The sequence below is a fragment of the Anastrepha obliqua genome, chromosome 1 (assembly GCF_027943255.1).
Source record: "Anastrepha obliqua isolate idAnaObli1 chromosome 1, idAnaObli1_1.0, whole genome shotgun sequence".
Lineage (NCBI taxonomy): Eukaryota > Metazoa > Arthropoda > Insecta > Diptera > Tephritidae > Anastrepha > Anastrepha obliqua.
The window spans coordinates 163,226,578-163,253,926 of record NC_072892.1 but is presented as its reverse complement, the minus strand read 5'-3'; the positions used below and the strand labels follow the sequence as shown (position 1 = coordinate 163,253,926).

Sequence of the window (27,349 nt, the reverse complement as noted above, 5' to 3'; positions counted from 1 at the left end):
GGCTGAAGATGTATATGCCCATTCCTCAATATACTCTCTTATATACATGTGTCCGTATGTATGTGTGTATGTGAACATGTATGTTCTTCTATAGACGCACTGTATTGTTAATTTATATTAAAACTGTTTTGACGCGGCAAAAGCTAAATCAGTCGAGTTTGAGCGTTGGAAGTGTTCAAGTCGTGTGTTGTGTTGCTTTGAATTTCGCGACTGCTGTTTGAGTACGAAATCCGAGTTGCTTAAAATTGTCAATTATTGTGTGAAGGGAAAATAACTGTTATAAATCCTTGTTAAAAAGAATTCAGCAAGAAAAGTATCCTGAAAAGTGTGGTTTAGTTGGTGAAAAAAAGAGTTCCTCAATCTTAAATTGCCAACTTTAGGTATTAAATAAACTATAAATTTGCTAAAAGAAAGAGAGAAAAATAAAAAACAAAATGCCACCAACTGGTCTAATAGCAGTAAATAGCAAAGATTGCCAACACTGCAATGATGACTACGAAGATTCTGAGTACGAATTTCATGCGTCGGTGTGTGTATGGACCAGGTATTAAGCGTACTTAGTCTTTAATGAAATAATATTCTTAGCACTAAGAAATCAAAAAGACAAAATGTTTATAAAATAAAAATAAATAAAGGAAACAGAAGAACTAAATAATCAAAAAAATATTTAAATAGATGAAAAAAATTAAAAAAGGTTAAAATAAAAGAAATCAAAAGGCAAACAAAACTAAATTAGAAAAAAAATTTAATAAAAGAACTTGGAAAAAAATAAAACAAAAGAAATAGAAATTAAAAAAAGATTAAAATAAAAGAAATTAAAAAGCAAACAAAACTAAATTAGAAGAAATAAAAAATAATTTAATTAAAAGAATTTAAAAAACAAAAACAAAATAAATAAAAAATTAAAAACATATTAAATTAGTAGAAAAATAAAATAAAAAAAGATTTAAATAAAAGAAATCTAAAAGCAAACAAAATTAAATTAGAAGAAACAAAAATTAATTTAAATAAAAAAAATCAAAATCCAAAAATAAATAAAAGAAAAAAAAACAATAAAAAATAAAAAATGAATAAATAAATGAAACATAAAAAATCAAAAAAATATTTAATTAGAAAAAATAAAAAATTTGATTAAAATAAAAGAAATTGAAAAGCAAACAAAATTAAATTACAAGAAATAAAAAATCAAAAAAAAAAAAAATTAATTAAAAAAAAATAAATAAATAAAACAAAAGAAAAAACAAGTAAAAAAACAATAATTAAATAAAAAAAATAACAAATGAAAAAAAACAATTAAAATAAAAGAAATTAAAGCAATCAAAAAAAAATTAGAAGAAATAAAAAACCAAAAACAAAAAAATTAGACAAAAAAATTAAAAAGTAAACAAAATTAAATTAGAAGAAATTAAACATCAAAAAAATTTAAATAAAAATTAATTAAGCCAAAAAACAATTAATAAAAAAACAATTAATTAGAAGAAATAACAAATAAAAAAAAAAAAAACAATTTAAGTAAAAGAAATTAAAAAGCAAACTAAATTAAATTAGAAGAAATAGAATATCAAAAAAAAACTTTAAATAAAAGAAATTAAAAAGCAAGCAAAATTAAATTAGAACAAATAAAAAACAAAACAAAAATTAAATAAAAGAAATTTAAGAAAAAAAAATTATTAAGCAAAAGAAAAAACAATTAAAATAAAAGAAATTAAAAAGCAAACCAAATTAAATTAGAAGAAATAAAAAAATTAAAAAAGAAAAAAATTAAAACAAAAGAAATAAATAACACAAAAGAAGAAACACTTTTAAAATAAATAAATTAGAAGAAATAACAAATAAAAAACAAAACAATTAATATATTTTAAAAGAAATTAAAAAAAAAATTAAATTAGAAAAATATAAAAAATAAAAAAAACTTAAATAAAATTAAATTAAAATTAAAATTAAAAAAATTCGAATAAAAGTAATGAAAATAAAAAAAATATAGAAAAACAATCACTTAATCAAAAGAAAATTATTTTTCGAGAGCTGTAAAAAAATATATAATTTTTACTTCTGCATAAATAACCACAAAGCGTTTACATTTGTACACACATGCATCTGTATATAGGCAAATAAATATCTGTACTTAGAAATCTGAATTTTTCAATGGAGGCCAAGCGTGTCTTTGAATAGCCGCACTACCACCAAGCAACTGCAAAATAAGCTCAGCTGACTTGTAGTGACTTTCAAATGAATTAAATAAAAAATTCTGGCAATTCATTTGCAGATAATATTAAAGTAAATATACATATAATAGTTACATAAGTTGTAGCAAAAAAATACTGATCGCGAAATTTTTAATTGTCACAATTAGAAAAGTAAATAAAATAATACCCATAAGTATTTAGAATCTTTGAGAAGTCTTACAAGAATTCCCATTATTATTAATTATTTCTATTCCATTCGGCATACCACATATTTTTTATTATCTCACTAAATAAAATAAATGACAAATGAAGCTAAATATTATATAATACCCCATAATTGGCAGCTCACCTTCCATATTCACTGTGTCTCTGGTTTTCGTGCTTGATGATATTTGAAGAGTTGCTATTATTACTGCTGCGATTACTAAAGGGAGTGATGGAATATACTGAAATATGGGAAATATATTTATATTATGCTAATTGGACAAATTTTCAGAAAAAACAATTTTTTTGTTTAACTTTTTTATTTAACTTTTTAGTTCTATCACACGAATTTGATTTCTTCGAAAACTCACACAAAATCTTAGGAAGTATTTACTTCTAAAGAAAGCTACCATATTTGAATTACCTTTCCAAAGACGTGCTTGGCTTTATAAATGGTTAAATACTTTTTTTAACGCATGAAATTGAATTTTGGCCTTCGATGTCTCTTCCATTTTTAATTAGCGCATACAAATTTCAGTATTACTATCAGCGAAAATCATAAATCGCACAGAATTTGATTGTTTGTTTGGTGTGTTGTTTTTTGCAGGGTTCGAATTGCTGACTGAACTTCAACTATGGCATTTTCAATGCATAGTCGTTTTTTGCGCAATAACTGTGACTATCGCTTTAGCTATGAAATAGCTGCATGTTAAATGGAAATGAAACATGCAAACACTCAAATGAACCGAACTGCTTAACTGACGACTATGAACGACGAATAAGTGTAAGCCGACAGCCACAGTTCTTCGTGTAACAGTTAACTATAACTATAACTATAACAGTTAACTAAAAGAACTATAGTTGTTTGAATGCATCATTGTAATAACTACGACAATAGCTTGGATAGCGATGATCGATACATATCCCATATTTAGTTAATATATGTACATATGCGTATACCTGAATGCTGGGTTTTTTAAGTATGTAAACTTTGTAAATATGCGTATACGAGAATACTGTGGTTTTTTAAATATGTATACATTGTACCTGAATTTTGCAATAATAAAAGAACTACTACATCTTGTGACAAATATCTAAACAACCAATAAGAAATAAATATTAATCGACTTGAAGCCTCGCTTTCTCAATATGCATACAGCAAAACTAAAGATAGTGTTTCCTCAGGACCAATCCGCTATTTTGGCTTCCTCAAGGAACTGCTCACTAATTTCAAAAGCAGCTCATACACAGGCGGGGACATCCTTGTGTGTGAAAACAATTTATCAGGCTCCAATGTTTTCATTCGGCGGAACACTTGGATTTGATAACAACTTGTGCCCCAACTCCTATTTAATAGCCGAACTTTATACCTTCTGCACTTTTTTTGGTCCTTGTATTTTGTATATAAAATATATAGTTGAAATAAATTAAGAAATAAGTCGCAAATTTCGATGTCTTCTTCATCCATTTTGTCACCGATGTATTTTGTAAATATTGTTTGTATGTATGTAACCAACTAAAACAGCTGTTATCTACGGGAAATAGTTTTGCTCAGTTTTGTGCACGGTAAGGGCATGCGGTAAGGAAATTCCGTGCTGGCTTCACTGTTTTCAGCATAAGCAATTGTCGCAGTTATTACAATGATGCATTCAAACAACTATAGTTCTTTTAGTTAACTGTTATAGTTATAGTTATAGTTAACTGTTACACGAAGAACTGTGGCTGTCGGCTTACACTTATTCGTCGTTCATAGTCGTCAGTTAAGCAGTTCGGTTCATTTGAGTGTTTGCATGTTTCATTTCCATTTAACATGCAGCTATTTCATAGCTAAAGCGATAGTCACGGTTATTGCGCAAAAAACGACTATGCATTGAAAATGAAATAGTCAAATTACTATTGCTGTTGCTATTTGACAGTCAGCAATGCAAACCCTGGTTTTTTGTTTTTTGTTTTTGTTTATGTTTTTTTTTTGTGTGTTTTTTTTTTTTTGTTTTTTGTGTTCTAGCGAAATGACGTGAACACTTTATTTGTTCCCTTCTGAAAAATATTTATTTAATCTCTCAAAAATTTGCTTCATTTCTCATTTAACGAACATCTCGTACCACCGAGTGATTTTTTATACACGCGCGAATTATATATTTCAAATGAAACAGTGAGTAGTTAGCAGAAAACATGACTTTAATTTTCAACGTCAACTTAAGACTCCTCTATACATTCGAAAATAAATTGTTTATTATCTAAAACAAAGCTGCATTTTTTGAACAGCATCACGCCACCTAAAAGTTCAGTTGCAATGGTATTTTTCCATTCAACATTTCTTTTTACTATTTTTGTATTTGTTGTTACTAGAACTGTTTAATTTAGGTTCCCCAACATTGTTTTTTCATTAACAGTTCTTAACATTTAATTTCTTAACATTTAACATCGTTCATATTGTTTAACATTTGTTTACTATTTACTATTGTGTTATTGCCGTGTTAATAACATTCGCTCTGTTATTAACAAAGGCTTATACATAACTCGCGCTTATGCAAAAGAGATTTGTTCACATGGCTGTTATATGAACAGAATAAGAGAATTGTGAAAGGCATATATCTTCTACTCAAATATGAACGAGACGTTATCAATAAAACGGTCCGCGGATGACATATGGCAAAAATAAATTTTTTGTTTTTTGGTAGGACTGTTATAAGCTTACATGGCAAATTTCAGCGTGATGTGTCACATAGTTTGTTTTCTGTGCTACTGTAAACAAGTCAAGCTCGAGTGTGTTCTTCGAATTTAACGATGGAAATTCAAGAGCAGAACTTATAGCGATTTTTTCAGTAATCTACGTCCATACAGAAGACTAACAGTAAGCAAAAATTTGTTGTTATTTTCATGGTAAATAAAAAATATATGCGAACTGTAAAATTATAAATTTTATTATAATTCTTATCACAATACGCTCAACCAAAAATTAAATTTAGCTATTTTATTTCGTTTAACATGCAACCGCAGCAATCAGCTGTTATTGAAACTTGTTTATGCAAATTTTACGCTCGCTTCTCTGAGAGAGAATGCCGCAAAGCTCTCAAGAATTTTGTTGCTCGCTAATTCTTACTGGATTTTTGAGCGAGCAGAAAAGAGAGAATATGAACAGAACTTATATTAGATGAAACAAAATTGTTCAGGGTTTTAAGAGGATTTTAACATAGTTGAACTATGTTGAGAAAAATAGTTTCACACAAACTGATCCTCTCCATTATACATGCACAAGTATACAAGAGAAATTACAGTGCTCATTTACATGTACATACATATAGTACAATATTATAAACCACTTATGAAAATTATCAATGAAAACGTTTCGCTGTGATTTTCAAGTTTATTATTATATTTACTTACATTTTCCTTGCATTGTTTTTTGCTTTTACACCTTTTATTCGCGCAATTAGCACAGTATGCGCGACATACTCATAAAAACATTTTATATATATTAAATTATTGCTTTAGTGCCTTTGATAGAACATTTCCGTTTGACGCTTCGCTCTTATCAAATGAACTTCAAAATATGTGGAATTATTTGCCAATTGCAGAAATTTGGGTTTGTCATAATATTATATATTTTTTTTTTTGGGGTAATTGTTTTTTGTACTTGTTTGTTGTTTTTTGTATTTGTTTTTGTTTTGCTGATAATACTCGCATTGATGTTTGCCGTTTGGCCTTTGAGTTTGAATGAGAATTGACGACGTCATTAGAAATGAGTGGATTATTAACCAATCAAAAATAAGACGGAATTATTGCTTAATCAATAAATTATTGCTTGGTACAGACGTACTTACATATTTAATCAATTGTAACAGCTGTTCTTTGTTCAATATTCTATTTCTATTTTTGTTTTTTTGCACATAAAAACATATTTTCTTGTTTTAATCGAGCAAATGTTATTTTTTTTATTCACGCATACATACATACTCGTACATGTAAATATTATTGTAAAAATAAATGAAAAATGAAAAAGAAATCGTAAACACTATAAAGTCAGAGTTAAATAACAAGCAGTTGTTTTCGATTTGTGAGCGCAGGTTGTTTTAGCAAGTACAGGGTGGGCCATATAGCGTTTGCTTTTTGAACCACCTATTTTTTTGAGAATGGTAACGCAAATGACATGTCAAATGTGTTCATAATTTACTTAAAGTCGGATTTGGGGCTCAGAAAATCCACACGTTGCTGTGGAGAAGCAAATGCATCCACAACGAGTCACTGTCGGCATCATCGGGTCATTTTTTTCGAAAATAAGCGAGGAGCCGGGGTTACAGTAAATGGCGAGCGTTACCGTAACATGCTCAACGAGTTTTTGTTTCCAAAAATTGAAAAGGATGACATGGACGACATTTGGTTTCAACAGGACGGTGCAATTTGTCACACTGCCAAGGTTACACTCGAATTTTTGGCTACCGTTTTTGAAAACCGAATAATCAGCCGAAATTGCGATATCAATTGACCGCCTCGGAGCTGTGACTTAAGTCCGTTGGACTATTTTTTGTAGGGAGCCGTTAAGGACAAATGCTATGCGAACTATCCAAAGACGATTGATGCTTTAAAACACGAAATCGAAGTTGCCATTCATGAAATTGGAGCCCAGTCATGGCAGTCATTTGAACGATATTATTTTTCATTCATAAATGTCAATGTTCAATCTTCAAAATAAAAAAAAGTTTGAAAAAATATTGATTAGTTTTTTTTTATAGCCGATTCAAAAAACAAATTTTACATGGCCCACGCTGTAAAAACTAGTGCTCGAATGAAACCAATGTTGAGTTGGAATCGGTACGGATTTCCGAGTGTTTAGTTGAAGCCAAAAATTAAGCTGAAGGTCTTAAATATAGTTGGAGACTATTGATGATTATTGAGCTACATTTATATGCACATATGTATGTTAAGGAAACTAAGACTATTTAAAAAAACTTAAAAATTCAAAAAATTAAGAAATAAAATATTAAAAAATTTAAATAAAAATAAAAAAATTAAAATACAAATAAAAATTAAAAATATAAAATAAAATAAAAAAATACATAAAAAACAAGCATTAAAAAATATAAAATAAATAAGAAATAAAAAAGTAAAAATAAAAAATTTTAGAAACTAAATAAAAAAAATTAAAAAAAAAATAAATTTTTAATAATATTAAATGAAATAAAAAAAATTTAAAAAATTAAAAAACTAAAATAAATAAGAAATAAGCAAAGTATAAATAAAAAATGTATATTAAATTAAACAAATTAAATAAAAAACAAATATTAAAAAAAAATAAAATAAAAAAGTAAAAATAAACAATTTAAAAAATTAAATTAAAAAAAAAATTAAAAAACAAATTAAATTAAATTAAAAAACAAAATTTTTAATTTAAAACATACAATAAATAGGAAATAAAAATAAGTACAAATAAAAAAAAGTATATTAGATTAAAATAAAAAAATTAAATAAAAAACAAGCATTAAAAAAAATTAAATATAATATTAAAGAAATAAAAATTAAATTAAAAAAAATTAAAAAATACATAAATAGGAAATAAAAAAAGTAAAAATTAAAAACAAGAAAAAGTTAAATTTAAAAAAAAAATTAAAAAAAAACAATAAATGAGAAGTAAAAAAGTAAAAATTAAAAAAAAATTATTTAATAAAATTACACCGGCTGAGTAATTTAAGCGAAAATATTTTAACTGAAACCAGAATAATACATTTTTTAAGGATTTTTTTAGAAATCGCGATGTTTATCTCGGAATCCTCTTGTTATTCCATTAAAAAAAAGGCAAAAAGTAACATCGAGAAGTATAAATTTTAAATCAATCTAATATTTTTTTTTTTGTTTTTTTTTCCGAGACAAATTATTCAGCCAATTTTTTTTTTTTTGAATAAATTTTTTGCTAAATAAAAATATTATTTTGGACGATAGAAATCTTTATTTCGATTATTTGACGTACGACGCCTTTTGCAAAAATTATGAGCTGTTGTAGCAGCATAAACATTGCCCATACTTACATACGGGGAATGCTGCTGGAGTGACAATCCTTGGCCGGATATATAAATCCGGGTCGTTCCGGTAACGTAGAACCGACTGTCGCGAATCGAAAAAAATGAGTCTTCCAATAGGGTGAATAATTTTGCGGATAATTTTTGGAGCAAATTTAACGGCATTCGAAAGAAGAGGACTTGTACTTGAAGATACCTTGAATATTTTTTTGTTGGGGGATTTTGAGAAAGAAATGTTTTTTTTTTATTTATAAAAAATCGCAACAAACTTCAAATATATGTAAAATCGCGTATTTTGTTCTTCTAGGTTGAAATTATTTCGGCAGACTAGTATTATTCCATTACTATTATTATTATTATTATTGTAAATGGCTTGTATCCACAACCCCGCTTCCCATTTACTGCTACACAATTTTTTTCATGTGGTAATTAAGTTTCAAATGTTCTGCTAGTTCAGTGTAAAGTTGTATGTCATTTCTGCTTTCTTCTTGGAGAATTTTAGTGTTCTTTCCATCTTGACATAGACCGTCAGGCACGGAGAGTTCAGGAGTGAATCCAGAATTCTGTAAGATTACCTTCTTTAAGATGAAATGGTTTGGAAGCCTTAGGGCTGCACTAGCTGCCGACCGTTTGGCTACAAGATGGAGTGGAATGAGTCCAGTGACCATTTAACGATTCCAGTGACCTAAAGCCGTTGTGGGGCAAGTTGGCACTGCTCCCGTTATACTCAAATAGGCTATTCTGTATCTCGTACCTTGTTAAGTGTCTGAGTCTTCATTTCGTTTACCTTTGGCCATCATACTGAAGGGTGGTAGGTGATCAATGGCACTATTATTGTCTTATACGACCATTCCATCATCGTTGGCCGCATACCCCATTTTTTACCGTAAAGCCTTTGGCATGTGAATGCTGCTGTCAAAACTTTATTTGTGATGCATGATAAATGATCTTTCCAGGTCAAGACTTTATCGAGGATTACTCCCAGATACTTCATATCCCCAGAGATAGTTAATTCTACGCCCTCTAGTTTTAAGGTCCTTAAACCTAGTTTGCTTCTACTATTACTCCATTAAAAAAGATGCCAAAAAATAACATGCACGAGTAGCATAAAATTCAAAATCAATTTAATTTAATAATTTATAGTATTATTTTTATCTTTTTTCTTCAAGACATCTTGATTTTATTTTTATTTTTAATTTAACTTTTTTTTTTATTGGAATAAAAGTCGTAAATAACTCTGGTCTCACTATTTTTTAAACAATTTTTTTTGTTAATTTTTAAAATCGAGCAATATTTTTTTTTTTTTGCATTTCCCAAATTTCAGTGTTAAGAAATTAAAACTACTTAATTTGTACTAAAAACGTTAAAAAGGCCACAAGAGTGTTGAATATGTAATAAACTTTAGAAAATTTTTGAAAAAAATTATATACGAAATGAAATTTAATTTTATGCACCTTTGAGTTTTTTATCGAATCCATTTATGAGAAGAAATTTACCTGTACTTGTATTGATATTTTATTGCTATGACCGTCCAATATTTTTATTTGATCAAAAGCTCTAAGTATCTAGTCAGTAAACTAACCGTAAATAGAACGTATGTGTGTATACATATATCTGTGGTATATTGATTTGTTCTATGTAATATTTTATTAATTTTTTGCTGTAAAGCTCATAGCTTCCATACTAACATTTATGATCGCCTTGAAAAATGAGAAATTGTTATAATTTAGCTTTCTCCTCTTTTTTGCCACTTAGATATTCCGATGGCACAGTGAAGCTGCGTAATTCCAACATAGAATTAATGGACCAAGACATACTTTATCATCTCGCTTTGGGCAGCGAAAGTCACGATTTGAATGAAATGTTCGGTGATGTTAAAGTAAGCAAATTTCATTGGATTATTATGGTGATGACGCATTTATAAAATTGTGTAAAATGTGTAGGTATATAAGATTAATTTAGTAATTATTGGGCGGGCAGGTGCTGCAATTCCTTTCCTAGTGAATTTCACTAAATTATTTCAAGGAGTTGTATACAGTTAGAAGGTCGAAAAAAGCGAATTTTCCAGAATATTTTCTGAAAAAACTTTTAAATTTATTGATCTAAAAATTTATACACATATTATGTTATTTTTTACCTGTGTTTCAAGACTTAGTATTGGTAGAAATATTTATTTGGAAAGGAGCAACAGCTGATCTCCGGGAGCTCCTCTCAAAAACGACGTTTTGCGGTGACCACTATATCTCTGAACTGGATCCTCTGAAATTAAAAAACACCAAACAGATTTCGTTAAAGCAATGTTAAATCTAGCAATTGATCGAAGGAATTAGCAAATTTAAATTTTCTCAAAAAAAGAAAATTGTTTTGACCAAAATTTCAGCCTTAAATTATTTATATAAACAAAATATTTATCGGTGAGAAAAAATCTTCGATTAATTACTAAAAAAAAATATTTAAGAAGCTCGTGTTAAGATTTGAGAATAATCGGTTTAACCGTTTTCGAGTAATGGTGGTCACCGACTTTGAAAACACCATTTTGAGAAAAACGCGCTTAAAGTTTGCCTAGTACTTTCAATCACTCTGAAACGCTTTTTCAAATTAACGAAACTTACGAATAACTTCGAAAATATTCACCGGAACGATGTTAAATTTTCTGTGTATATTCTTAAATTTATGTACATTAAGAAGAAGAAAAAAAAATTAAAAAACAATCGATTTTTTGAAAATTCTGACTCTATATAACCTCTTAAGTATCTATAGCTCTCTACATATGTATATCTATAAAAATACTTGGATATGTAACATATGTTAAAAAGGAAATTTTATTAACATTCTAATAAAGAGTCCTGCAATAACAGGTGTTATTTTGAATAGCCGCTATTTCGGAAGATGTCACTTTTGAAGCTGTCATTTTTTGATATTTGACAAGTAGAAACTACGCCATTAATAAAAATGGAACGGTAAACGCTTAAACAACGCATTCAAATTATTAAAATTCAATTAAATGGCAGAGACGGTTCGTAAAACTCGAACATTTTTTGGTCATCGTGAAGGCCTTTGTCGGACCGCAGTACAGAAATTTGTGAAAAATTTCGAGTTTCGGGACAAGCTAGTGATGTGAAGAATAAAACCCGTGCACGTCGCTCAAGAACAGCTGAAAATATTGCTGTTGTAGATGGAAGTGTTGAAAAAAACCCAGGTTTGTCCATTCCTCGTCGTTCTTTGGAATTACGCATTCCCCAAACGTCATTACACCGTATTTTGCATAAAGATTTGGGTCTTAAGGGTTATAAAGTCCAGTTAACACAAGAACTCAAGCAAGCCGATCATCAAAAACGTCGTGCCTTTGCTGATCGGGTCGTTGAAATGCATGAAAATGATCCGGAATTCCATCGAAAAATCATCTTGAGTGATGAGACCCATTCTCACCTTGGTGGCTTCGTCAACAAGCAAAATTGTCGGATCTGGGACTCAGAAAATCCAAGAGTTATTGTTGAAAAGCCTCTTTATTCTCAACGTGTGACTGTTTGGTGTGGTTTATGGTCCGGCGTAGTCATTGGACCATACTTTTTCGAAAATGAAGCTGGAGGAACAGTTACGGTGAATGGATTTCGCTATCGAGAGATGATTTACGTTTTTTGTGGCCGGTATTGGATGGCGGTCGCCGTAGCCGAATGCGTTGGTGCGTGACTACCATTCGGAATTCACTGAGAGAACGTAGGTTCCAATCTCGGTGAAACACCAAAATTATTGTAAGAAAAACATATTTCTAAAGCGGTCGCCCCTCGGCAGGCAATGGCAAACCTCCTAGTGTATTTCTGCCATAAAAAAGCTCCTCATAAAAATATCTGCCGTTCGGAGTCGGCTTGAAACTGTAGGTCCCTCCATTTGCGGAACAACATCAAGACGTACGCCCCAAATAGGAGAAGGAGCTCGGCCAAACACCCAAAAAGGCTGTCCGCGCCAATTATATATGTATATATATATATATATATTGGATGGTATTGATCTGGACAACGTTTGTTTTCACCAAGACGGCGCTACATGCCACACAAGCAAAGTAAGCATTGATCTTTTACGGAATCAAAATAACACCTCTTATTGGAAACCCCTTTACGTACCCACACATAATTAACGGTTGAGCTAAGGGGACACTGAAAAATACTGTTCCTCGCCCTTTTAACGAATGCCGCTCTAGCGAAGAGCTTTTTCGTTTGTAATTTTCTAGGGATAAAATATGGGTTGTTGTTGTTGTTGTAGCAGTTAACTATAGATTAGTCGTTCATGGTGTTGTTGTAGCAGATTATTCGTTAATCGGAGATGTCTATGGTGTCAGTAGTTTCTCAATATCGGAGAGTTACTGCTCTCCCCACTTCTGTCAAGGAAAAAATTATGAGAAATTAGTCGGCTTTATTTGATTGAGAAGCTGTAAGTGGTGAAATACCACCTCAGGGGCAAATGTAAATCAATTGTGGCATATAATTGTGGATAACATTCCGTCCTTTCAAATTGATACCACAATATTATAAAAATCTATCTGACCAAACTTATTCCATTTCCAAGACAGTCGGTTCTACGTTATAGGAATTACCCGAATTTATAGTTTATCTTGCCTCTACAGCACCATTCCCTGTGCATGCATGGGGAATGTTTATGCTGATACAACAACAACAAAAACTACCAAATCTATTCTAGTCAGAGGCCCGAAAAAATGAATTTTTTTTCTCGTCAATTACTTTATTTTACTAAAATAAAAACATAGCTTTAATACATCAAGTTTCAACTTGACTTTAGCGAAATTTCAAAAAAAAAAAATTCGCTGTGTGTGCAAAGCCCGTTTCTCCAGAAGTCCCTTGCGGTGATTATAACAAGTCCTCGGAGATTCATCTAAAATTAATCGGACAAAAAAAATTAGTTTTATTAATAGATAATCTTGATCCTGATCGAAGCTGTGTTTTCAAAATTAACAATACGGCGGCCTTAGGAAATATTTTTCAGATTTTCGAAAAAAACCGACAATTAAGTGTTTAGAAAAAATCGAAATTTTTGAACGAAAAAAAAAAAAATTCTTCGATCAAACTCGAGTTTTTTATGTTTTTCAAAAGCAGTATACATTTTATTGCAATCTACCAAGCGGTTTTTAAGTTACAGTGATCACCAGTTCAAAAAACGTAGTTTTGAGAAAAACGCATTTAAAGTTTTGCTATCGATTTATGTAGAGTTATACGAATTATTTAATCACTTACACTGTGTCATCTATTCTTGGGCCATATAATAGTGCTTCAGCCGTCATAGCAGCTTCTGAAATATCCGGAGCGCCCGAGCACCCTCTGTTAATTGTTGAATAACTCGAAAAGTATTTGTTGGATTCACTTCAAATTTTCACATAATATTTTTGAGATATTATAATTTAAGAAAATTCACAAAAAATCCAATTTTTTGAAAATTCTGACTACTCCTAACCCCTTAAAAAATACACTTATATTACTCATATATTATGTTTATTGATGGCATAACAGCCATTTGCATATAAAAAATCATAGATAATTCTTTTGCCAAACATTACTCGTACACTAATGCGCATTAATGTAACGCCTTTAATAGAAATCATTCAATGAAATTCGTTAATTTACAAAATAGAAGTATTTTAGCAGCACATAACTTATTATTCACGTATAAATGAATAAAATATATTTTAAACATAGCCGTAGCAAAATTTGTTAACTAATTAAAATTATCGGCACTCGCGCCAATATAATTTTATTATAAAGGTCAAAGGCAGTCAAATCTACCTACTCACTAAACATAATTTGATTGCTTTATGAAAGCTTTTCAATTGCAAACATAGGAGCGTACATATGTACATACATACATATGTATGTAAGTATGTATGCCAAGGTCCGTTATTTGATAATCTATTCATAATCAGCTCAGATTTGAAATTTCATTCAGCAATACATTTTTTTCTAGAAGTGCGCAATTTTCTTTCCTTAAACTTTGTACATACATACATACATACATGCATACATACACACAAACTTGCATGATAAGAAGTATTTATACACAAATTTTAATTAAAATTCGCTCAGTTTATTTTGAGGTTCTTTATACCTCACCTTCAACTTGACCACTTTCACAATTCCAACAAATATGCCTAGCCACTTGTTGTTGTTGTTGTTGAAGCAGCAAACATTCCCCATGCATGTACGGGGAGTGCTGCTGCAGTGATAATCTTTGGCCGGATATAAATCCGGTTCGTTCCGGTAACGTAGATCCGACCGTCGAGAGAGAACAAATCAACAAACAAATGCTTAGTTTGTATTGGTTGGCGGTTATGTTCGTATATTTGTGGCCAGAGCAAGACCGCAAATACTTTTTGGAGATATTTAATCAAATAATTAATTTAAAAAGAAATAATTAAAAATTGTATCTTAACAAATATATAAATAGCAAATTTGTTAGAAACGAAAATAACAAAAACAATCGCTGAATTGGAGTAACCGGTTTTGATGGCTGGTAGTTGTGCAAGCAGCCCCATACAACAAATTTAAAATGCCGCCTAAATGTATGCTTCATTTTATTAAAAATCTCTGCATAAACTCAAGCACGCATCTTTAGCAGTTACAGGTTGCACTCAAGTAAAAGCAATACGCTTACACAGTGAAGAAATATTTCCAATTTTTGTTATGCAATTTTTGTAAAAAGAATGCATTAATTTAGTGCTGACTAAAAACACATTGAACTTGCAGACAAAATACTATTGAACACTTTTATAAAGGGTGGTTAAGTTTCAAAGGCCGGTGTTGATTTTGAATAAAATACAATTTTTTTAGGAAATTATTGTCATTTCTCTTTATTATGATAATATTAGTATGGCTCAATTACGTATGAAGCAAAATATCGGCCAAATGGCCTCCGTACGATGGTCCAACTTTTCGATGACGCTGAGGCATAATTGAGATTCTATGCCGTAAATGTGCCGAATTATCTCATCCTTTAGCTCTTGAATTGTTGCTGGCTTACACCTTTTCTTTCAAGTAACCCCAAAGAAAGAAGTCCAACGGTGTCGTTGACGTTTAGGTGTGGTTCACATTCAACATCGGCCTTTGAAATTTAACCACCCTTTATATGTAAGGTCTTGTGATGATCTTTCATATGCAACTATCCTCTAATCTTACAGCGCTCAAAGCGAATTTCCTGAAATACTTTTTCTGTCAGGTCCTTTGAGACGTGTGTTGCATTCTGGTTCCATTATTTCCAATGTTTCCATTATTGAAAATCTTCGCATGGAAAATTGTGATATCTGCACTCAGTGCTAAAGATTTGTGTGCTGTAGGTCCTACTATTCCTGCTCCTACCTGCTAGAGTGTTTTGGATCCATCTGTATACCATTTTAGCGAGTCACCATGTAGCCATTTTCGGCTAGTGATCCACTCTTCCCTAAAGGGGAAAATAACCTTGTATCTCTTCAGTTTGGAACGGAAATTCGGATCATGAATATAATGTTTCAAGAACTCGGCAATATCGGGGAATATAGTCTAATTTATGCCCTGAAGGGTTTTTTTACCCTTTTAAGGGAAGTTTCATGAATACAGCCGTTGCAAAAATTGTGCTGGACAAACAAACGAAATATGCAAAAATGCTTGTTTAAGTATTGGTTATCTGCCAATAACCAAGTGAATTTAAAACTGTCATTTAATTCAAAACCTTACACCTACGCTTTAATTTTATATGCATAAAAATTATTTGCAAAATCTCTCAGAACCTCGCAACTTGCAACATTTAATTTCTTTTCTTTAAGATTTATAAATTTCCCCTTAATATGAAAAAACATAAAAAATGTATTTAATAACATAAAAAATTTATTGAAGTGAAAACTTCTTTAGAATCGTTGGGAGTGATTTGAGAAAAAGTGAAACGGAAATAGCGACCCTCTTGGCTACGAAGCGTTATATTATATGTTGATATAAACGTAGCGACGAACTAAATAACTTTTAGGCCAGCGCCGACAGCATGGCGCGGTAGCCGAGCGACTAGCAATGTGAGCTTCCGATCCAAAATCCTTGGTTCGAATCACAAGAAAAAAAATTTTTTTATACAGTTATTTTTTTTTTTTATGATATGTTTATGAGGAGCTTTTTTTCATGGCAGAAATACACTCGGTGTTTTGCCATTGCCTGCTGAGGGGTGAGCGCTATTAGAAAAATGTTTTTCTTAATTTTGGTGTTTTCACCGAGATTCGAACTGACGTTCTCTCTGTGAATTCTGAATAGTAGTCACGCACCAACCCATTCGGCTACGGCGTTTGTTTAATTTTACTGATGCAAAAATGAGGAAAAATATTTGAATAAAGTTTGCTTACTGTTTACACATTTTCCAAAGGTGACGGAGAACCAAAATCAATAAATAGCATCACGGAATTCATTCACGAAAATTTAATAAAGTATACACCAGAAGTATCGCGGATACGATAAAGTTCCAATGATTTTAAGAGGTGATTTCAACGTAAATTTTGCATTGGACACAGCGGTTCCTTCAATTGACTTTCTCAATACAACATTCAATTTAAAAATGTGTAACAATCGCACTGAATCGACAACACGATCAAAAACAACAATTGACGCGGTATTTCAAAGATATGTTGACAACATCGAAACCAAAGCATTTGTATCATATTTTAGCTATCATAAGCCACTCGTATCATTTGTTGAAATTGAAAACATTGAGGATGAATAATAATAAAATGAAGAAAATAAAACATGAACTTTATATCAATATTATAATGAACCTATAATTATCCCGCCCCTAATGCTGTTTTCGTCTCATTCTCTCTCAGTTTGTTTTACGGAAGGTTTCACTTCTATCGCGTCTAACCGTTAGACTGGTATTTTTTTTACTTTGTAGTTCGTTTGCATGGGCGGAACACCAACGCGCATGGAAAACTTTGCACATTTCATAATGTCGGAAATAGGTTACAAATTGCCCGCCGGTACAAAACTGGAAGATATCAGCGCCTATTCATATCGATACTCAATGTACAAAGTAGGTCCGGTGCTTTGCGTTAGTCACGGCATGGGAACACCCTCTGTCAGCATATTGTTGCATGAACTAATCAAACTCATGTACCATGCCAAGTGTCAAGATCCCATATTTATACGCATTGGCACTTGTGGTGGTATCGGAGTTGAGGGGGGCACTGTTATCATCACCGAAGAAGCGCTCGACAGCCATATGCGGAATGCGCATGAATTTGTAAGTGAGATGAAATAATTTTACTTAAATTTATTTAAAAAATATAAAAAATTACAAATAAATTTTTACCGTTAGACGATCTTGGGTAAAACCGTATTACGACCTGCCAAATTGGATAGAAAACTGGCACGTGAACTGAAGGCACTTGCCAGTGAAGATGATCCATATGACACGATTATCGGCAAGACGCTGTGCACAAATGACTTCTATGAAGGTGAGTTTTCACTTCAGATTCCAATCTTTAACAATTAATTAAAAAATGAAAATTAAATAAATTAAAAAACAAAAATTAAAATTCCAGATTGTCATTGTTAAGAACTAATTAAAATATTAAAATTTAAAAAATTAAAAAAAAAAACAATTAAAAATAAATAAAATTTCAGATTGCCATTATTAACAATTAAATAAAATATTAAAATTGAAAATTAAATTAAAAAAATTTAAATTCCAGTTTGCCATTATTAACAATTAATTTAAAAATTAAAAAAATCCTAAAATTTCAGATTGTCATTATCAACAATTAATTAAAAAATTAAAATTAAAAAAAAACATTTAAAAAAAATTTTAATTTCAGATTGCCATTATTAATAATTAATTAAAAAATTAAAAAAAAACATTAAAAAAAATTAAAATTTCAGATTGCCATTATTAATAATTAATTAAAAAATTTTAATTTCAGATTGCCATTATTAGCAATTAATTAAAAAAATACACTAAAAAAAAATTAAAATTTTAGATTGCCAACACAAAAAACATTAAAAAAAATTAAAATTTCAGGTTGCCATTATTAGCAATTAATTTAAAAAAAAACATTAAAATAAAAATTAAAATTTTAGATTGCCCTTATTAGCAATTAATTAAAAAAAAAAAAAAATATTTCATTTTTATTTATTTTTTTTTTTATTAAATTAAATTTTTTTTAATTGAATTAAATTTTTTTAATTAAATTAAATTTTTTTTTAATTATATTAAATTTTTTTTTAAATTAAATTAATTTTTTTTAAGGTCAAGGTCGTCTGGATGGCGCATTCTGTGAGTTCACCGAAGCCGATAAAATGGAGTATTTGGAAATGCTAAGCAGCAAAGGTGTTGTCAACATCGAAATGGAGAGCACCATTTTTGCCGCACTTACATATCACGCCGGCATCAAGGCGGCGGTGGTGTGTGTTGCGCTTCTAAATCGTTTGAATGGCGATCAGGTGAGATATAATTAGCATTAATTCGATGTTCTTAGTTGGAGGTACTCAAAGTCGTATGATATTTCAAGCTCAATCATTGCTAGTCGTACCTACATTTTTTCGCACACGAAATATAAAGACGTCATAACTCGCATTTCCATGGCAGCCGGTCCTACGTTACCGGAATAACTCGGGTTTTTCCCGACCAAGGGCTGCCGCCCCAGTAAACTAGCCCTGTCTAGTGAACAGTTTATCACCCCATAACTCGAAAATTTCCAGAAGTTCAGAAGAGTCAAAAAACAGTTTCTGTAAAGTTCCAGAAAGAAGAAGACCTTCTTGCAAGCCAGTTTAGCTGAAGTTTTATGGATTTTTTAATTATTTTTGACTGAGGAAATAAAAGATAAATCTTCATCTCGCTCGAATTCTGCCCTTTATCTACTCTCTTTTTTCAGATAAAGAGACCAAACTTCAATTAATACACCACAAAATTTTATATTCATCAATCACGCGAGTGATACGCTTCTTGTCGCACACTTTTGTTGAAGAAGCGAACCGCACACGAGTCGTTAGCTACTCGTATTCCGAACAGCAACAATGTAGGAGAACGCCTATCGTACTGTAGATACATACATACTAGGTGTGTTCAAAAAGTATCGCGAATTTTGTATTTGCATATGCCTTCTTCCTGTGTGCATGGTAATGAACCATTTCTTTGGTGAGAATAGGACGATGATAGGAAAAGAAGGAAATGAAAGGGAGTGTTTCGATTGTAATGTGTCTTGAAAAAGTCAAATCGAAGATGGTGCCCTCTTAGTGTTGATGACTTTTTAACGTCTGATGCACAATCGAAATTGAACATACCTTTCATGAATTTGATAAGTGTTTCGTAATTTTTCACGTTTGTGTCAATGTAACTTGACCTATTCCATTGCGATTCCATTTACCTCCTTCTCTATATCCATACAAAATATCTATTAAACAAATAAAATTAAAATTTTGTTTTGAAAATTGCAACCATTCCATCAGTATTTTCTTATGACGCTGTCACGTTAAACTATCGACTTTACAAACAACCTCTTTTTTTATCTTGTTCAGCTCCTCCTTCGGCATTTATCTCGTCAATCGTAGCGTAGCGTCGTACTTTCATGGGCCTCTTATGTTTCGGGAACAAGAAAAAGTCACAGGGGGTCAGATCTGGGGAATACAGTGGCTGTGGCATCATTAGTGCGTTGTTTTTGGCCAGAAAGTCGCGCACAAGCAGGGGCGTTATCGTGATGCAAGAGCCAATTTTTGTTCTTCCACAAATCCGGGCGTTTCTGGCGGATTGCTTCGCGCCCGTCTCATGCCCACATCATTAAAAAAATCAAATGGCACGAGCCAATCGACATGTCCAGGCCCTCAGCAACTTCTCTAACGGTGATTCGACGATTGGCCAATACCATTTTCTTCACTTCATCAATTTTTTCGTCTCTTGTTGAAGTGCTCGGGCGTCCGGCGTCCGTCTTTCGGCGACCCTTTTCGTCGATTACATTTTCCCGGCCTTCTGAGAACATTTTGTACCACCGATAAACGTTGCTTTGTTCCAAAGTAGCTTCTCCGTATGACCGTATGACACAGTCAACATTCGGAATGCATCCCCGCACTTATATTCGTTTTCCACACAAAATTTGATACAGGTTCTTTGATTCGGCTACATCGAATTATAAGACATTATCACGTAAAAAATTGAAATGGTGTCTTCATTTCTAACACGAGCCCTTATTGAACTCCCCTCGTAAAAGTGACATTTTTCGATTAAAATGTTTTAATATAATATTAATTTTAAAATTTCTTCTATCATTACTTTCTACTTACTGCTAATAAGCAAAATTATTAATCACAAATCAATTTTTTTTTTTCTAGGTCAACGCACCCAAAGAGGTGATGCACGAATGGCAAAACCGACCGCAAACACTCATTTCGCGCTACATCTGTAAAGTGCTAGCACAAAAGGGTCAGCTGAAATCGCTCTGCCGAGGCTCAATTAAATCACCCAGGCGCTTCAAGTTGGTACAGCAGGAATCACAGGCGCACGAATAAGTTAATCGCACCCCTTTTAATACATCACTACATACATACATGCATACATACATACATACGCATAGACGAAGATCACTCGCTGCCAGTTTACTTGCCAGTCACAGGACTACTCGTACAGGCGACAAACGCATAGGTGCATACAAAAATGCATACCTACATCTACGTTTAAACAAATACTAACAATTATAAATATTTGCATACATACATACACACATACATCTATGATTACGTTAACGTGAAAAGGAAACTAAACTAATCGTTAATGCCACTCCATACAAAACATTCCAAAAGCGTTAAAAGACCAAAAACTAATTGTTAGTTAATGCTCAGAAAAACAAAAACAAAACTCGTCTGTAAAATAACTTTTGACTTTTGAGAAACTGCAACCAGTTATTGTGGAAAAATCACTTTGCTGAAAAATTTAATATGGAGAATTACGAGTATCTAAAAGCGCAATGCAAAGCGAAAAATGTATGTTAATTCAAATTAAGACTATTTTTTAAGTTACGAAATTTTAAATTATTTAATTAGGTTTTTGTTTTGGTGCCAAGCAACAACAAATAAACAAATGTGACACATCAACGAAAAAATGCATTATTTTAGTTGGCTGGCTGTTCGCGAGGCATATCCATACATATCGCTCAAATTTGTTAAGGTAAACGTGCGCGCCTAACAGTTAAGGCAATACCCTGCAGGGAAATCTACTAGCACTGAACTGTTGCGCTTCTGGTACATTTGTTGCCCAGACGGGTTCTGAGGATGTTAGTGATGTTTTTGGAAGCATCAAATGTTGTATTACTTTTTAGTAACTAATTTTTATTGAATTTAGAAGCCGAGATGTGGTAGCTTCCGCATATCTGTTTCGATAGTTCCGATTTGATTATGTTTTCACAATTTATATCGACAAGAAATCAAAGAAACGTATAAAGATAAGAAACTGAAACCTTGGGTCGCACCGCTAACAAAACTTTGAAAAAGTTTCAACACGAAAACAAAGCAATTAGAATCTAACATGAAAAATAAATGTTTAGTGTAGTGCAATTTTCTTTTCGGCTTTCTGTCGGCCGTCGTAGCCGAATGGCTTGGTGCGCCACTACCATTCGGAATTCAGAGAGATCGTAGGTTCGAATCCCGGTGAAACACCAAAATTAAGAAAAAGTTTTTTCTAATAACAGTCGCCCTCGCAAACCTCCGAGTGTATTTCTGCCATGAAAAAGCTCTTCATAAAAATATCTGCCGTTCGGAGTCGGCTTGAAACTGTAGATCCCTCCATTTGTGGAACAACATCAAGACGCACGCCACAAATAGGAGGAGGAGCTCGGCCAAACACGCAAAAAGGGTGTACGCGCCAATTCATATGTATATGTGGGATTCGTTTTCCGTTCAAATAAAAATCAAGTTTGCTTTTACAATCTTTATTTAATTTAATATTACAAACGCGTCCGACCTGTCTTGTGCTTCTATTTGAAAAGAATCTCCGTTTTTCTAACGTTTTAGTTCGGAGCCCTTTTCATTCGGTCAGTGATGCTCATTACAATTAAGTTCGTTAATCTAAAAGTTATGTCTACTACTGGTAGTCCTTCGTTCGTCTGTCAATCCCACATATATATATATATATATTTATTTTCGAGTTTTGTTAGAAGAACAACTTCCTTCCACATTTTTAGATCAAATAACACTGCCTGGCGGAAGCAAAACTGTAACTTAGGGTGGAGCTTTCCCGTTTTATTCAACAAGGTTCGATTATTTGGGAGCGTAAATAAATTTTCAGTTTTACATTTTTAGTTTTATATCTACACCGCCGTAGCCGAATTGGTGACTACCATTCGGAACTACGCAGATTCGAAACTCCGGTCACGAAAGACGTCTTTTTTCTGTGGCGGTGAGGTAGGGCTCAAAATGGCTTCGCACTGACAGCAGCCATCATCTACTGCGTTCAGTGGTGTGGCTCTTAAAACTCCTGTCCTTCTGGAGAGACACGCTTCCCGGAACTACTACTACTTTCTGCATTACTTTGGAAGGTCCCAGAAAGGCGACCATATAGGATCAGTTCTATTCACCCACGTCGGGGTCCACTGCTTTCTTGCTATAGGCTCGTTGTCTTGTGTCTATGTCTGTAAGGCTTTTTTAAGAAGTAATTCACTTCCACGAAGTTCCACTTGGACCCATTTACCTATTGATGGTATGAGCCGGTATTGCCGTCCATCTTCCACTTGGTTCAGTGTCCCACCGGCTTTACCGGCTTGGAGTCCCACGCATCCATTCGTTCCCGGGCCATGAAGTCGAGGACTATCTCCCCGGTGATCACAATGACTGCAGCGCAGGATACAGTGCGGTATGCTGAGGCAACTCGTTGCTCTGCACTTATCGATGTGCGGTGAGACATTGTCCCGTCAGTACTCCAACAAATATTTTGCAGTCCTTTCTAGAGAGTGGTAAAATAAAGTTTGTACTTTTCGTATTCCAAGTCCTTCGCTTATTTTTGGCAGTTTTGTGCGAGGTTAAGTGTTCCCATATCAACTTCGCTTCCAGAGCTAGTTCCTCATTTAGTTCCGTTTTCAGAAAGAAGCATGATAAGCACGGTCCTCGCACTTTTCTTAAGTTTACTTACTTTTCTTGTTTCCTCAACCATCTGTGTGATACGTCTGGCAGAAAAATGTGAAACACAAATGGCGCTCTAAACAGTAAGAAGTCGTTGTTCTTAAGCAAGGTGGGCATTTCCACTATTTAGGACTGGTAGCGACAGGCTAAGCACTTACCCTGTCAGAAATCTTATAGATTAACGAAACCAACGCAAGGCTGAGTCTTGTCGAGGCTCTATGCTCTGGAGCGGAGTGAACAAGGAAAAAAAATCAGTATCTTAAATAGTAACCTACCCATTTCCACAGAGTTCATCCATTTCGGATCTGCATGTTGGACACATTCCGAGTTAGCCATTCACTGAATGCTTAGAAACAATTTTTCTTCCCTTTGTTTATTTGCTTTGTATTATTATAACTCGTGACGCCAGTCAGTCGGTTATCAAAATCATGAAAAATAAAGTAGTGGTTTTTGGAAGACGCCACTTTTAGTATTCTGTACACCGTGGGTTGGTAGCAAGAATGAGAGATTACAAGGTTTGGGCGTCAGAAGCGAAATTGCGGGAATAAGTTTGACTGCCATCCTCATCGGAGAATAGCCATTAGAGTTCTGTCCACTCATTTAATATATTTTCACACACTCGGCCAGTCAATCGTTGTTCAGAAGTAACATAGCCGGAGGCAAGGTGAATGTATTCAAGGTGCTAGCAGTAGTACACAAACAAAACGTTACATGTATTTGATTTTCGCTGCTTGGACTCAGTTGTTAAAATGTTTATTTTCCAAGCGAATTGGTTGAATGAAGGAAGTTAATAATAAAGGAACGTAAAAAAAGCCTTTCCAGAGTGTCGTTAATTTATTCGAAGTAAATTTGTATTATAAGGCGGCCGCCGTAGCCGAATGGGTTGGTGCGTGACTACCATTCGGAGTGCGTGGACTCGAATCTCCATGCATGAATATCAAATAGTACAAAAAGTTTTTTCCATTTGCCATTTGCAGTCGGCTTAACCCTTTGGGGACGAGTGTCGGCATATAGCCGCCCAAGCCGTTTTACCGTTCCGGACGCATGTCGCAAGGATTGCGACGTCTGTCATTCCGAGCGATAAGATACGATAAAGCGAAATATATAGTATCAATTTTTCATTACATTCAAAGACATTAGAGGCCACTCGGTTTCTACCAATTTAGGTACTTGAATAAAAGTACCCATTCTTTGAGCATTTTTCTACTTAGATTATTTTACCTGAAATAATATTAATTTTTTTTATTTTATATGACCGGATAACTATTACTTTCTCCTCAAATAAGAATTTCCACTTCAACAAACGACGAATTAGCAACAACAAAGCACATATTTTTGACAAAGTGCCCGAGGCGAATTAATCAGCTGTTCTATTGATATCAGCTGAGGCTGTTTTTTTGTATATCAAACCTCAGTTTTTTCGTAGCAAACCGCTGTCCCAACCTGTTTTACGTCAGCAAATCAGCAAATTCCTTCTAAATCGCTAAGAGCCGATTAATGGTCTTATGGGGTTAGGGGTAGTCAGAGGCACGAAAAAATGTTGAATTTCAATAATTTTTTTGCTAGTCAAACGCTTTATTTTACAAAAATAAAAACATAGCATTACAAACGCAAAGAAAGGTACTTGAGCGGCAGGTCACGCTATTTTGTAGAAAAAAAGTTAGAAGTCGTTTTATTATCTCTGTGCTATTTTTACCCAGTAGCAACGAACGCCGGGTCAAAAAAAATCAAAATTTTTGAAAAACAAGGCACGAGTTTTTTTATGGTTTTCAAAAGCAGCATACATTTTATTGAAATCTACCAAGCGGCTTTTAAGTTACAGTGATCACCAGTTCAAAAAACATAGTTTTGAGAAAAACGCGTTTAAAGTTTTGCTGCCGATTTACGTAGAATTATACGAAGTTTTTAATTACTTACACTGTGTCATCTATTCTTGGGCCATATAATAGTTCCTCAGCCGTCATAGCAGCTTCCAAAATATCCGGAGTGCCCGAGCGCCCTTTGTTAATTGTAGAATAACTCGAAAAGTATTTGTTGGATTCACTTCAAATTTTCACACAATATTTTTAATTTTACTTTACTTTATTTTTAATTTTACTTTAAGAAAATGCAAAAAAAATATCCACTTGTTTTTTAATTCTGACTACACCTAACCCCTTATGTTGGCCGCACCTCTGCATTCTGCACATCTCGGTCGGCAGTGCTGAGCTAAAAATCTGTTTCACAAGCTTCAGTTTTCTTGCAGGGTAGTTGCCATTCAACATGCATTACATACCCACATCTAGCTGGCTGTATGTATATGTTCAATAGATATGTATGTGTGTGCCTCATTATATACATATTTAGCAAATACATCGTACTTACATATACAATAACATATATATATACATATTTATAAACCCATATACATATAAATGAAGTAAAGTAAATAGTTTATATATTTGTAAGTTAAGGTTAAAGCATTTACGACGTTATTCTATTAAAATATGTATACACATAACAGTAAATAGGAAAAGGTTATTGTTTATTGTCAAATGGCATTCTCAAGATGCACTGCTATTAAGCCGAATTTTTGTATGCGTGTAAAAATTTGCAAAGCAACAACAAAACCAATTGATGCACTTAGTTCTAAAAAAGTTACATTTACAACAAAAACTTCAATAATCGAATTATATAGTAGTTACAACAACCAGCAAAGCAAAGAAAAATTAAATAAAAAAAAAATTAATAAAAAAAAACAAAAAAAAAGAACAAAAACCAATGAATGGAATTGCATGTGGAGTTAAGTTTTTCAATTGAACTTATCGCTTTTTAATAATCACATAATCCTCACTATTTGTACGCATTGTATGTAAAATCAATTGTATTTGTTAGTTGTAATATTTGATTGTGAATTCAAGCGTTACTAATCTTATTAAGCCAAATCTCTCTCATTCAAGTTATTATATTCGTATTCTAATTGGTCTTGCTGGCCGCAAAAATACTTACTTAAATACATACATACAAATGTATATCAGAACACTACTAAATATTATATTGATATCAAGAAGGAAAAATAAAACTATAACTCCATATCTGGCTACACCAAAAACAAATCAAACAAGTTTTTTATTAACTTAAATTTTACTAATCTGTAAGTACAAGTAACAGGTGATTTCCATCATTTCACAGGTGAAGTATAGTATGCAAAATTTCCATATAAAAAATGTAGAACAGCTTAAAGTGACAGGTACCTGTAAAATTTGTTTTTTCATAAAATGTTAATATAACCCTTTAAGAATATGTCAAACAATTTTTAGAACGTAAATTTAAGTATTTCTTATATTATAAAGGGTGTTTTTTTAGAGGTTAGGTTTTCAAGATGAAATAAAACGTATATAATTTAATGTTATGGCCAAGAATTTAGCTTTATTATAAAGATAAGGGTTTGCCATTATGTTTTAAAAATGATTTCGGGCAAGTGGCCGCCGCGGCTGGCTCGAATAAATTCCAGCCGAGAGGCCCAATTTTCGACCACTTTTTGCAGCAATTGGGGCCGTATGTCAGCAATAACGCGCCGAATATTCTCTTCCAAGACGTCAATCGTCTCGGGCTTATCTGCGTAGACAAGCGACTTCACACTGTAACATTATGGCCGGCTTCATTTTTAAAGAAATATGGACCAATGATTCCCTCTGCCCATAGAGCACACCAAACAGTGACTTTTTGAGGATGTAACGGCGTCTCAGCAATGGCTTGTGGATTATGTTCACTCCAAATGCGACAATTTTGCTTATTGGCATACCCATTCAACCAAAAGTGAGCTTCATCGCTGAACAAAAACCATTATTTTCGA

General features: G+C 32.5%; 1 protein-coding gene and 1 long non-coding RNA gene across 5 annotated transcripts in view; both read left to right on the top strand.

Moving 5' to 3' along the window:
- The window catches only part of LOC129239538 (uridine phosphorylase 1-like), a 105,015-nt gene extending 83,512 nt beyond the window's left edge, over positions 1-21,503 (top strand). For 2 of the 4 annotated variants that reach the window (XM_054875116.1, XM_054875106.1), the window contains 5 exons: positions 10,160-10,283; positions 17,309-17,656; positions 17,732-17,870; positions 18,662-18,855; positions 20,737-21,503. In XM_054875116.1, the coding sequence (XP_054731091.1) occupies positions 10,160-10,283; positions 17,309-17,656; positions 17,732-17,870; positions 18,662-18,855; positions 20,737-20,913 (982 nt within the window). In that variant the 3' untranslated portion in view covers positions 20,914-21,503. Of the gene's footprint in view, positions 1-162; positions 545-10,159; positions 10,284-17,308; positions 17,657-17,731; positions 17,871-18,661; positions 18,856-20,736 lie in introns of those variants that run through there. The other 2 variants (XR_008581858.1, XM_054875094.1) reach the window with 2 other exon arrangements.
- Positions 21,504-23,493: 1,990 nt separating this feature from the next.
- On the top strand, positions 23,494-26,608 carry LOC129239532 (uncharacterized). Its single transcript, XR_008581857.1, has 2 exons — positions 23,494-24,265; positions 24,681-26,608. It is a non-coding gene; the product is annotated as an uncharacterized LOC129239532 (long non-coding RNA).
- Positions 26,609-27,349: the final 741 nt, after the last annotated feature.